This window comes from Erythrolamprus reginae, chromosome 2 (assembly GCF_031021105.1).
Source record: "Erythrolamprus reginae isolate rEryReg1 chromosome 2, rEryReg1.hap1, whole genome shotgun sequence".
Taxonomy (NCBI): domain Eukaryota; kingdom Metazoa; phylum Chordata; class Lepidosauria; order Squamata; family Dipsadidae; genus Erythrolamprus; species Erythrolamprus reginae.
Genome location: NC_091951.1, coordinates 225,424,389 through 225,438,184, shown reverse-complemented (window position 1 = coordinate 225,438,184; position 13,796 = coordinate 225,424,389). Strand labels below are relative to the sequence as shown.

At 43.2% G+C, this 13,796-nt stretch overlaps 1 protein-coding gene across 2 annotated transcripts in view; it reads right to left on the bottom strand.

Moving 5' to 3' along the window:
- Nucleotides 1-12,489, bottom strand: part of LOC139162082 (transient receptor potential cation channel subfamily V member 6-like) — a 135,254-nt gene extending 122,765 nt beyond the window's left edge. For both annotated transcript variants that reach the window (XM_070742106.1, XM_070742107.1), the window contains exon 1: nucleotides 12,207-12,489. In XM_070742106.1, the coding sequence (XP_070598207.1) occupies nucleotides 12,207-12,334 (128 nt within the window). In that variant the 5' untranslated portion in view covers nucleotides 12,335-12,489. The remainder of the gene's footprint in view (nucleotides 1-12,206) is intronic.
- Nucleotides 12,490-13,796: the final 1,307 nt, after the last annotated feature.

Here is a 13,796-nt window from a genome sequence, read left to right as displayed (position 1 = left end):
GCTTACAGGGAACTATGTATGTAGGATCAGGTTAACAACTCTAGAAGCCTTTTTGGCGATATTGTTGCAGTGGGCTTTAGCACTTAGGTCATTTGATATTAGTATTCCAAGGTCTTTTACTTGGGCTTTCATTTTGGGCTAATCCTTGAGGTGCTTCACTTCTATGCATTTTAAGTACAAGGAGGCTGGCCTGTCAGGCTGTACCCTCTGTGGGTGGGGTGGGTAGTACTTGATGTGTTCCTGAGTATAGATTGTAATGCAGATTTTATTACGTGCGTAAGAAATGTTGTGCAAATTTCAAACAAAGTATTTTACTCCACATTATTTGGAAGGATCTCAACACTGGACCACTTGGCAAAGAAAAAAAACACAAGCTATGTTTTCTCAGGTCTTGTGCGTACGTACATTTCTTCCTTCCAGTAGTTCTCCTAGCTTGTCATTTCTTTTAAAAAAATTAAGTTTCAGGTCAAGTTTTGTTACTGCCTTCCCCCGCCTGGCACATTTGATAATGATAAATCTAAAGTCCCACTTTCAGCATGCAGCTTTTTGGTTCATTTCTGGTTCACTTAGCCTAGCTGTCTCTTTTGACCTGTAGATGTCCTGGAGGGTGCATGATGGAGAAGACAATTCAGTCATTTCTGCCGCTAAGCAGTGTTAAGCAAGAATGTGGAAGGAATGTTGACATAAATCAATCAGAATTATTTACAATTCTGACTTAGTGTCAAATGTAAAAATACAAAACATGAGGTCAGGAAAGGACAATTTCTCTCTCTCTCAACAGCTGTATTCCTTCAAAGGTAATGTGTTGGATCCCTGATACTGAAAGGGACAATAACTAAAATTAATGGTGGGAAAGTGGTAGGGCCACTGATTCTCTTAATATTACTCCTGTTTATTTCTTTATAAAACCTGCCTGCTGCTTCCCACATAGTAGACTGGCAGTGAAAGTATAGATAGGCATCTGACTATTCTCCACAAATTGAGGAGACTATGAATATGGCCTCATCTATAAATCAAAGAATGCACAGAAGCATTGTATATACTGTAGATCAGTGTTTCCCAACCTTGGTAACTTGAAGATATTTGGACTTCAACTCCCAGAATTCCCCAGCCAGCAGATGCCCCCATTTTGATTTATGCACCCCTGCAGGTCACGTAATTTAATTGGTTAATTAATTAATTGACAATGATTTAATAAAGTGACCCCATTATACCCAAACTTTCTGTGTCCGAGTGTTACTCCGCCTTCACCGCAAGGGCCGTCGGACTCTTACCGAGCCAGTGGTATTTGCGGCGTGGGCGGGGAAGGAGGCCACCATTTTGGAGGCAGAGCCTGTGGCCCCGCATCATCGTTGGGGGCCACAGTGACGTTATTGCGGTGCGCGGGGCACCGATTGGCCGAGGGACGGCAGGGGAAGCGCCCTATATAAGGGGCCTGCTCGTGGTGCCGCTCCTCTTTGTTCTTCATCCAAATATCTTCAAGTTGCCAAGGTTGGGAAACACTGTTGTAGATCACAAGATTTGCAAGTTATTCTTACTACTATTAGAGAGCGGGGAAAATATTTACTGACCCCTCACATCCTGGACACAAACTGTTTCAACTCCTACCCTCAAAAGGTCGCTACAGATCACTGCACACCAAGACAACTAGACACAAGAACAGGTTTTTTTCTGAACGCCATCACTCTACTAAACAAATAATTCCCTGAACACTGTCAGACTTTCTACTAATCTGCACTTCTATTCTACTAGTTTTTCTCATCATTCCTATCACCCATTTCCTCCCATGTTGACTGTATGACTATAACTTGTTGCTTGTATCCTAAGATTTTGCTTCTTCATTGCTTATTTGACCCCTATGACAATCATTAAGTGTTGTACCACATGATTCTTGACAAATGTATATTTTATTTTATGTACGCTGAGAGCATATGCACCAAGACAAATTCCTTGTTTGTCCAATCACACTGGGCCAATAAAATTCTATTCTATTCTATTCTATTCTATTCTATTCGGTGGACAGTTATGTTATGGTTGCTTGAAAACCTCTCAGCAGATCTATAAAGCTTACAAGCAGACGTAGAGTTTTCTATCAGAATTCAGCTATCTCCTTTTCCTGGCTATGCTATTAAATTCCTCTCTGCCCTTAGAGTTACACTCGTCTCAATTGCCAGCCCATTCTCTGCCCATTACAGATGATAGTTCTCATTTGTTTGCTTGCAGGAAGAAAAGGAAGTCCATGATGCTTTTAAATACTAATACTTTTGCAAACTTTACCTCTCTTTAAGCCACCTGATGCCTGCCTTTTGTCTCATTTATAAGTCTCCTCGGAGAATGAATCGTCATTAAGGACCAGATGGCCAATGGTATTCCAATTTAGCCCCCCAAAAGTAAATAATAGCATGAAATAATTAATTTACCGATCACCTGAAGGAAAGCAAGAGGGGGGGGGGGGAAACCACTGGTTTGGCTGTGATATCTTAACAAATGATGTGGGTCCACCACCTAGTAATATTCCGTTTTGCATAAAATCATATTAGTAGAAATCATATTGGAGAAAACAGGCTTGATTCATTTCCTGAGAAATTACACAATCTGGCAAAGCCTATATTAAAACACATGACAACAGGTTTCACACAATCTCTCTTTTTGGAGTGAAAGTTCTTACCTGACTGCAAAGTTTGGCTGTCTAGTTCTCTGTACATAGGTACAAATCATTTTGAGATAATCAAAGATCCCTTTATTCCGAGTACAAGAAAAATTGTAAGTAAATACGGTAGGATTTCCTTTTAATTATTTTGAGTCTGGGAAGTTTTGATTATGGAAACAATCTGCCTTTTTTTCTCAGGATTTTATGGGGCTTCAAAAGTGAAACCACTTAAAACGTGTCCCATTTCTACTGTCCACATATGTAAGAAAGGAACATTTGTTAGGAAAATAGGACATTTCTCAAAGCATGACGCTCAAAAATCTGATTCCCAAATGCTGTTGAGTAGATTATGGATTAATAGAGTGGGAAGGGAATTTATAGATCATTTACTCCAATCTCCCACTCAAGCAGGAGATCCTAAACCAGTGATGGTGAACCTATGGCACGGGTGCAACAGGTGGCACGTGGAGCCATATCTGCTGGCATGCAGGTCATTGCCCTAGCTCAGCTCCAACGTACATGTGTATGCCAGACAGCTGGTTTTTGGCTCACACTGAGGCTCTGGGAGGGCGTTTTTGGCTTCCAGGGAACCTTCGGAGGAATGGGGGAGGGCGTTTTTACCCTCCCCAGGCTCCAGGGAAGCCTTTGGAGCCCGGGGAGGGCGAAACACAAGCCTACTGGGGCCACCAGAAGTTAGGAAACAGGCCATTTCAGGCCTCTAGAGGGTCTCCAAGGTTGTGGTTAGCCCTGGCCCAGCTGCTGCCCCAAGGACTGTGGATGTGGGGGAGACATCCACATGCTGCAGGCCTGTTTTTCCCCCGGTGGAATCTGATGATGAAGGCTCCTCTGACCAAGAAGACATGAGTGACAGGGAGGTGGAGAGTGGGGCAGACAGCTCAGAAGGAGATCAATTATCTAGCTCCTCCTTGGATTCAGAACAAGAGTTAATGATACAGCCACGCATGCGGAGAGCGATGCATAGGCAACAACAACTGAGAGGTTATTATCAAAGAAAATGAGGCCACCTGTGGTTGGGTGGGGCTGTGGTAATTAGTGAGGCTGCTATAAATAGCAGCCTGTGGGTTTGGCCATTGTGGAGGATTATCTGATCGTTGTGTTTCGTGACTGCTTTCCTGACTTTGACCTTTTGTGTGCTGATTTTTCCCCGCTTTGAAACTAAACCAGAGCAAAGTGTGTTTCACTTTGTGAAAGAAGAAGGACTGTGAATTACCTCACAGCTGCAAGCTAAGTTTCACAGGACTGATAAGGGACTTGTACAAATTACCAGTTTGTTTGGAGACAAGTGCTCTTTGCTATACCAAAAGAAGGCTTGGTTTAAGTGAATTTTCATTATAAAGAACATTGTTTTGAATTTTCAAACGTGTGTGTGTCTGAAATTTGTGCCTGTGAATTTTTGGGAGGATTCTACCAGAGAGCTCGACAGAACACCAAGTGGGATGGGGGAAGCTGCTTTCACCCTCCCCAGGCATTGAATTATGGATGTGGGCACTCGCGCATGTGCGATAGTGCACTCCCAAGCTCTTTTGGCACCCAAGGAAAAAAAGGTTCGCCATCACTGCCCTACACCATCTCTGACAAATGGCAGTCCAACCTCTTCTTGAAAGCCTCAAGTGATGAAGCTCCCACAGCTTCCAAAGGCAAAGCTTTTCCATTGATTGATTGTTCTTCCCATCAGAAAGTTGCTCCTTATTTCTAGGTTGAATCTCTCCTTGGTCAGTTTCCATCCATCATTCCTTGTCGAGCCTTCAGGTGCTTTGGAAAATAGCTTGACCGCTTCCTCTCTGTGGCAGTCCGTCAAATATTGGAACACTGTTATCATGTCTCTCCTGGTCTTTCTCTTCACTAGACTAGCCATGCTCAGTTCCTGTAACCGTTCTTCACATGTTTTAGTGTCCAGTCCCCTAATCATCCTGGTTGCTCTCCTCTGCACTTTTTCTAGAGTCCCAACATCTATTTTATAGTGTGGCGAACAAAACGTAATGCAGTACTCCAAGTGTGGCCTTACCAAGGCTTTATACAGTGGTATCCCTCTTTTAATGCAATTTAGGATGGCATTGGCTTTTTTGGCTGCCACTGCATACTGCTGGCTCATAGAGTGCTGGGAGTATGAACATGCACACTATCTTATGCACAAAAAAGGAAAATTCTACTCACACAGCGGTGGGTTCCTCTTACTTGCCTACCAGTGGGCTGCGTGTGCATCCTGATGACTTGGGTGTTTGCGCAGGTGGGCCTGCACACGTGCCCACTCGCATGATTTTGTTTCCATGCATGCCCAGGAAGTAAAAAAAAGCACTGAAATCTCATGAGGGGACTCTCACCTGTGCACAATTATGACTTTTTGCTTACTGTATACAGGGAAGTTTAATTGTGTGAGGGTGCACATGTGGGGGGTGGGGAGAGAGGGATACAATCAAGATTTTGATGGGTTTTTTGGCCCCTTCACACAATTCTGCTTCCACATTTGCACGGAAGCAAAAAATAGCCAAAATCTCATGTGCATGAGTGTCCCCTTGTGAGATTTTGCTTCTGTGCATGAAGCAAAAAAGCCCCCCCCAAAAAAAAGATGGTGCCACACAACGGACTGGGGAAGATAGCATCAGAGCTTTCGTGCACAAATTGCGCAATCAGTGGGCCACTACCGAACGGCACACCAGTAGGAACCCACCACTGACTCACAGCCAACAGGAATTTTGCACTACATACTAAACCTGCCATCAAAGCAGGGGTGGGCAACAGGCAGGACAGGGTGTAATGCAGTTCCACTGGCGGAAAGGAAGATGCTTGCGCAGCTCCAACTGATCGGCAGCTGTCATTTCCTGGATTATTGGTCTCGGCTCGGCTCTCCTTTTTTCCCATGCTGCTGCTGCTGTGTCTGCGCTCCTTGCTTTTTTCCTCTTTCCTCCTTCCTGGCTTTGGATGAGCTTCCCTCTCTCCTACCCGGCTCCCCTCCAGCCTCACACAGCCACCTCCCAACTGAAGGTGTGGGCAGAAGCAGTGCTGGCAGCATTTATGCTTCTGGCAGCTCCCATTCGCCTAGCTACCCAGCCTGAGGCGGGGGGGAGACCCAAGAAGGAAACACAAAGCAAATTGTCATCCCAGCGAGCGACACTAGTAAGGTTATAAGTCAAGGAAAGGACTTAACAGTTCACTTGAACGATTATGATCGTTCAAGCCACTCCTACCCAGTCACATGACCATTAAGCCACACTCACAAAATAAGCCACACCCACGGTGTGGCAGTAAAAATTTTGGATGCCCATTACTGCATAATAGGAACCACTACTGAAGTACCTCTAAAACAGTGGTGTCAAACTCGATTTCAAGCTGCATCAGGGTTGCGTTTGACATTGGGCACCAGGTGAGCATGGCCAAGGTGGGTGTGGCCAGCTCGTGTTGGGGTTGCCTATAGTGGCCCAAGTTCTTTGTCAGAGAAAGCAGATCTCAGGAGGTTGTGATGGCCTCCTGCAATCCTCTGCCAGTGAAAACGGACCACCCGAGCTTCGTTTTCACGGGCAGAGGGTTGCAGAGGGCCATCGCAGCCTCCCAAGATCAATTTTTTTGCTGGCAGAGGCATCATGGGCTGGTCTTGTGCTGTTTCCAGGGCAGCCCTGCAGGCCAGATTTAAACACCCCATGGGCCACATTTGGCCTGGGGGCCTTTATTTTGACATCCCTGCTCTAAAGATTCACCAATGCTTAAAGGCTTCCCTCCAGGGAACAATGGGTTCCTTACTACCTAACAAGGGAAGCCTTCATCAACAAACTAATCTGGGGACACCTCAAACAAAATGAAATGCCTGAGTTTTATCTACATAGCGGCTGTTAACAGTGTAGATGGAATAGTAAAAAAAAGATATCTACAGGAAGTGAAATGTAAAAGTATTGGCGGTGGAATTAAGGAAAGAGGTAATTAACCAAGCAGTTGTTCCATGTGTCACATAACCATTCTTGGACAGATGAGCTTGTATTTCATATTTAAAACACCTCACATCAGAGACTAGCTGCATTTAGTCCGACTGCCATAAAGTGCTCTAAATTGAGCTGCCTTTTGTGATAATCCAGACGCTGCAACTGGTACAAAATGCAATGACGACGTAGCTGATGGGATAGACTACAGGCAAGAATAAAATGATATAAGTCATAGCTTATATATATATAGCAGAGATTCAATTTAAGGGTTATCACAAAATTAACACCGACCTTTTATGATCTAGGATTGGGTTGTATCAGTCAATTCCTTGCCAAAGTGGAATCTGTTCACCCAGTCTGTTCAACGAGAGAGGACTTATTGCTGCTTCCTTATCCTTTTAAAATGTATAGGATACCCCCCCCCCCCCCCCCGAGATATGCATGGTTCCTGACAGCATTTTAAAACCAGGCAAAAGCAATTTCATGCCAGCAAAGCACTTATTTATTTACTGTATGGGTGCCTCTAATGATATTTATGCTTTGTTTATTGATGCTTTACATTAGCGTCGTCAACATATATTTCCATTCATAACCATTACAAAAACAGGTGAAAGAAAACTGGTTATGCTGGAAATATATGTGATATTCTACTGATGCTATTAATTTAATGGCTTTATTGTATATTTACAGCATACAATAAATTTATTTTTTATTTAGATTTTGATTTGACTTTTCTGTACCCTACCTAGAGCCATAAAGATGTTATAATAAATATAATAGTAGCAATATTAAATAATTGCCACATGAGCCTTAATTTAATTTAATGTAATGTAATTTATTACATTTACAAGCCGCCCAAATCCTTTCAGACTCTTGAAACTAAATTTGGATTTAGTCATTAAGCAAAGCGGTCACTAATTGAAACCATGTCTGTCCTTAATATCTCAGAGTAGCTTTCCTTTGCTTTATAGGCCTACAAAGGTGAAAAATCCACACCTTGGTTGCTTTTCCATCATTGTTGTAACCCTGAACTGTCTTTGTATAAGGCAATTTTTAAATGGGGACTTAGAAGCCTTATACAGTATACTAGGAATTCAGGCTAAGGCACACATCATCTATTCCTTACTTGAGCAATGCTTGATTTATATTTTCTGTGGAGGCAAAAATTACTGGCAACAACTGAAAATTATTTGGCAAGACTTGGCCTTGCCTTGCCATATTTGCTTTCTCATTCTTTAATCCATCATGGGTTTATAATAATAGATGCTTAACATCTTCCTGGGTGTTAGTGAAACTAAACTCTTCCATAACTTTGAGTAGGAGTATTATTACTGTAATGTCACAATGCAATACTCCAAAGATATTCTCATTCTAAGCCATTATCTTATTTATGAGGTCATTAATTATTAAAAATAAATGCATACCAGCACCTTTGTCCAAATCTTTAGACCCAAACATCCTGATGGAACAACAAGTTTCTCTGAGAGCAAACTTCTTCAGCATGATTCCTTTTAGAAGATATTTGGACTGTAAGTTCCATAGTCAGCATGATTAATTAAAATGATAATCCAGCTAAACTGTGGTTGGAACTGAAATCTCACACAGTTTGAAGGCATCAGGTTGTTGCTAAGCAGGGGTCTCCAACTTGGCAGCTTTAAGATTTGCACAACTTTCAGAAAGCCACTTATGCTAGCAGAGGAATTCTGGGAGTTGAAGTTCAAAAGTCTTAAATTTGCCAGGTTCGAAGTCCCCTGTGTTAGAAGACTTTAGGAATGAAGCAGAGCAACTGCACCCAAATCCCGACTTTAAAAGGTTGCTAAGGATAAACTACTGAGTCTATGAGCCAGCCGACATGGCAGTGGGAATAGAATGAGAATCATCTGAGTAAAAGTCACCATGTGACTTTGGTGCATCCAAAGTCTTAATCAATTCCACAAGCCAATGAATAGAGGAGTCCACAAGGAAATGGAACTTCAGCTCAGGGAGGAAAAAACAGAAAAGTTATGAGTAGAAAGCATAGACCAAATTAAAAAGTTTAAGTAGAATAGAATAGAATATATTTTTTATTGGCCAAGTGTGATTGGACACACAAGGAATTTGTCTTGGTGCATATGCTCTCAGCGTACATAAAATAAAATATACATTTGTCAAGAATCATGTGGTACAACACTTAATGATTGTCATAGGGGTAAAATAAGCAATGAAAAAGCAATATTAATAAAAATCTTAGGATATAAGCAACAAGTTACAGTCATACAGTCAACATGGGAGGAAATGGGTGAAAGGAATGATGAGAAAAACTAGTAGAATAGAAGTAGGCCTTAGCGTACATCATGTTCTCAAGTGGATGAAAAGTACCCCAAGAGTGAGCACTATACCCACTCCTCATGTGATGACTCATCTCATATGACAGATCAAAATGGTCGGGCAATCATGCTGTGTCCCTTCCCTATGTACTCTACTATTCATTTCTTCACATCTCTGGCAATGCCCCAAAAGTTATTGGAAACACAACTCTCCTCTCAGAGGCGTTTTTTTTCTGCGCCATTTCTCCACCCCTCCTCCCTTCAGATATTCTTACTGAACTATGCAAGTGCCTCTCGGCCTACCTGAAACCACAATCGGAATGAATGGATGCACCACAGATTATCATAGATCCACGATAAATAATTGAGGGATGTTCCCATGACTATTTAATGAAAGGTGTTTTGTTTCCAGAGGCAAGAACTTGTAACTTAGTGGGGCAGGAAATATTTCATTCAGTATTTTGGCTGAAATGAGAAGATATGGCTCTTTGACAGAAGAAATGGAAATAGATGATTAGAAACACCTAATTTGTTTTCACAGTTTAAGCACTGATGGTGCTCAAAAAAGAAAAAAAGCAACAAGAAAGCTTATTAAACATGGTACAAAGTAGAAAACCATACATTGCAATAAGGTAACCAATCTGCTTTCCCCATCTGTCCCTAAGGTACACAATCCATGGCAGCATCACGTTGTATCCTGGCATCCACTGTAAGCAGCAGAGAAATGGAAGGAGGTTAAAAGAATGGCAGCTTATATCATAATGTGGTGGCGCTAAAAATAAAAAAGGATGACAATCGCACTGCTAAAATGATAAAAAAAGAGCCTAGTATCAATTCTCAAGATGCCCTGTATTATATTTAATAGGACATATCATGAACATTGTACAAAGCAAAATTCTGCACCAGATTATGGTGTATTTATAAATGTGACTTTCCCATTCTTTGACCAGGAAATCAAAGTAAGTGTTCAACCAGGACTGCTTCTTCCAACATCTGATCTGACTCTGAATTCACTCTGAGACACTAAAAGCTCTGCGTACTTATATCAGCCAAATAGATGATCTCATTAACCTGCATCACTTTGACAGTCCTAGAATGGACCAAATAAAAATAGCAGTCCAGATAGGATAAGCAATCTGGTTCCATTTGAGACCAGTGGCAGATTCCAGTAGTGTAAAGACAGATAAATGCATCCATGCAGATTTCATAGAATTCTATGGAAGTACAGTGGTACCTCTACTTAAGAACTTTTCTAGATAAGAACTAAGTGTTCAAGATTTTTTTGCCTCTACTTAAGAACCATTTTCTACTTAAAAACCTGAGCCCGGAAAAATTTCCCAGGAAATTTGAGAGCGGCACGAAGGTCCAGCCAGTTTCCTGCATTTCCCTCTTTAATCCTGTCCATCTCAGGTTTTTATGGGCTGCCAGAGGAGCCTTTCAGTGGCGCTTAAGGAGGCTTTGGCAGCCCAGAGCGACATTGCAGTTTGTTTATTTATTTATTTATTGGACTTCTCTGCCGCCCCTCTCCGAGGACTCGGAGTGGCTTACAACATATAATAAAACAATGTATAACATTTTAGATCCAATTAATTAAATATAAAATCTAAAAACCCAAGCCATAAAAAACAGCAAAGTTGATCATTCATTTGGTAGTTGATTAAGGCATGAGCGACTACAAGCAGTGCCCTTCCGTCCACGAAAGGGCACAATTGGCATACAAGATTAAGTTAGCAAAAGCCCTGTCAATCACAGCAACCACTTGCTCATCCAACATGAGCCACAAAAAAACCCCCAAACAAACAAATCTGTAAAAGATAGTCCTTTAGTTAGAGAATCAGCAGGACTCCATTTCTCCAAAGGCCTTCAACCTTTGTAAAATGACATCCTCTAGCTCAGCGGTCTTCAACCTTGGCAACTTGAAATCATCTACCACAATGTCCTACCTGTCGATGAGTACTACAACTTCAACCCCAACAATACGCAAGCACACAATAGATTCAAACTCAATGTAAAAATTCAACTGCAGAAAATATGACTTCAGCAACAGATTAATCAATGCCTGTAATGTACTACATGACTCTGTGGTTTCTTCCCCAAAGCCCAAAACCTTTAACCTTAGACTGTCTACAGTCGGCCTCACCCCATTCCTTAGAGGTCTGTAAGGGGTGTGCATAAGCGCACCATTGTGCCTACTGTCCATGTCTTACTGTCCTATTATGCTAATTTATCTGTACCTACTTTGCTTTTGTTTACGTTTATACCAATAGAGCCTGGGGGTGCAGTGGTTATAGTGCAGTACTGCAAGCTACTTCTGCTGATCACCAGCAGTTTGGCAGATCGAATCTCAGTAGGCTGAAGGTTGACTCAGCCTTCCATCCTTCCAAGGTGGGTAAAATGAGGACCCAGATTGTTGGGGGCGATATGCTGACTCTTTGTAAACTGCTTAGAGAGGGCTATAAAGCACTGTGAAGGGGTATGTAGGTCTAAATGCTATTGCTATATTGTACATATTTTGACAAATAAATTAAAAAATAAATAAATACATGTTAAGACTTGTGGACTTCAACAAACTTGCTGGCTGAGGAACTCTAGGTCCTGAAGTCCACAAATCTTAAAGTTGCCAAGGTTGGAGATTCCTGCGGTTTAGCTTTCTCTCCCAAATCTCAGATGTGTAAATGCTGCTAGCTCTTTGGCTTAGAACCATGAAAAACATATGCCACACAGGCTTACTGGCATTGTCACACAGCAATTAATTTGCACGTGGCAGCTTAGAAGAGAAAAGTGTGATTAAATGATTAAATGGGGTCACCAACTTTTTTTCCACGACCAGGTGAGACTGAACAAACACACAGAGCATAGAAAGAAAGACACTTTATCTTCTCTGCCTTCTCCTCTCCAGGTCCCACCACAGAGTTCAGAAACGGGGCCGAATAAGTGCTTGCTTGTCTGCCCCTGGCACAGAATGCCGCCTTGTCTGCCTTTCGGGCAGCAGGTGCGCTCAAGCTGGACTTGCTGAGATCTTGTTACAGCTTCTTTCTGCCCAGGCATTTACCCTGCTCCCGATGGGGGAGGGGGAGAACGGTTTAAAAGCCCCCACCCCCTTCCATATATAACTCGGATACGTGGCCAGTCTTTCCTCCCAGAAACCAAAGAAGCAGCTTGTAAAAATTGTGTTTGCGCGCGCGCACCCTTTGCCAGACGCTTTTCGCCAATTTTCTCCCTGCGCGCGCTTCTAGGAAGTCTCTTTTTCGCGTTAAACTCAGTTAACTCCCTCCCAGACCGGCTTTCGGGATCTAAGTATCCTGGGTTGGGACCCACCTCTTCTGTTGCAACAGGTAGGTTTCGTCCAGTTTTCTGGCCCAGGATTTCTCTCCGCGTATTCTGCGGAGGAGCGCAGCCCAGAGCCTAGGGAAAAAGCCGCGGTCTCCGGGCAGCAACATCCCCATCGCTGGGCAGGCTTAGTCTCAGCAGCGCATCCCCGAAGGGACGGCTCTTGTCGTCTTTTTCTTCCTCCTCCTCCTCTTTCTCTCCCCCGTCCTCCTCCACCTCCCCTCTGCCGGCTGCTGGAGGCCAACTCCGGTCTGGTCTGGAGACGGATGAGTCTGCAGCTGACAGAGTCCGAAGCGGCGGCGAGGTGGGTGGGTTGCAACATCTGGCTGCTGAGCGAGGCCGGTACCTGGCGGAGTCCCAGGAACAGGATCCGGGGGACAACCTGTCGGGGAGGAACCGAGAGGAGGAGGAGAAGAATGGAGACCCGCCCAGTGCGACCGAAGTTTTGTTTTTGTTAGCGTTTAAAGAGATCCCGGAAAAGAGATTTGGGACGAAAGTCGTTTTTTGAGCTGTGGGATTACAATATAGCTTTCCATCTTCGGGCCTCCTTGATTATTCCTTGAAACTGTGATCTGTTAAATATACTCCTACCTCGCAAGTAGACCCATTCGAGTTCATAAGACCACCGTTATGCCCAGATCTAGAAGATACACCTTCCTTTCAGAAACATGTGGCTAGCAGAATTATTTTTTTCAGTATTTAGTGAGCAGCCTTCCCAGGTAGGCTAGTATTATTTATTTATTAATTAGATTTGTATGCTGCCCTTCTCCGAGGACTTGGGGCAACTCACAGCATATAATATAACAATACAGTACAATGGCAAATCTAATTAAATTTAAAATTACAATCTAAAAATCCAATACAGTGATACCCCGTCTTATGAAATTAATTGGTTCCAGGATGAGGTTTGTAAGGTTAAAAGTTTGTAAGACGAAACAATGTTTCCCATAGGAATCAATGGAAAAGCGATGAATGCGTGCAAGTCCAAAACTCACCCCTTTTGCCAGCTGAAGCGCCCATTTTTGTGCTGCTGGGATTCCCCTGTAGCATTGCAAAAACACAGAAGTCTGGAGGTGCTGTTTCCCATGGAGGGGAGACTCAGGGGAATCCCAGCAGCGCAAAAATGGGTGCTTCGCTGGCAACAGAAGTCCGGAGGCAGGGCATCCCAGTGGTGCTGGCTTGGGTTTGTAAGGTGAAAATAGTTTGGAAGAAGAGGCAAAAAAATCTTAAACCCTGGGTTTGTATCTTGAAAAGTTTGTATGACGAGGGGTTTGTAAGACGAGATACAGTGGTACCTCAAGATACGAACCCCTCGTCTTACGAACAACTCATGATACGAACCCGGGGTTCAGAAATTTTTTGCCTCTTCTTACGAACTTTTTTCGAGTTACGAACTGGCGTTCGGAGACTGCTGGGAAGCCGCGCGGCTGTTTTAAAAGGTGACAGCCGGGCGGCAGGGCTTCCCAGAAGCCTCCCGAACGCCGGTTCGTAACTCGAACAAAGTTCGTAAGAAGAGGCAAAATTTTGCTGAACCCCGGGTTCGGTTCGGGAGGTTGCTGGCAAGCCCCCCAGGCCGGC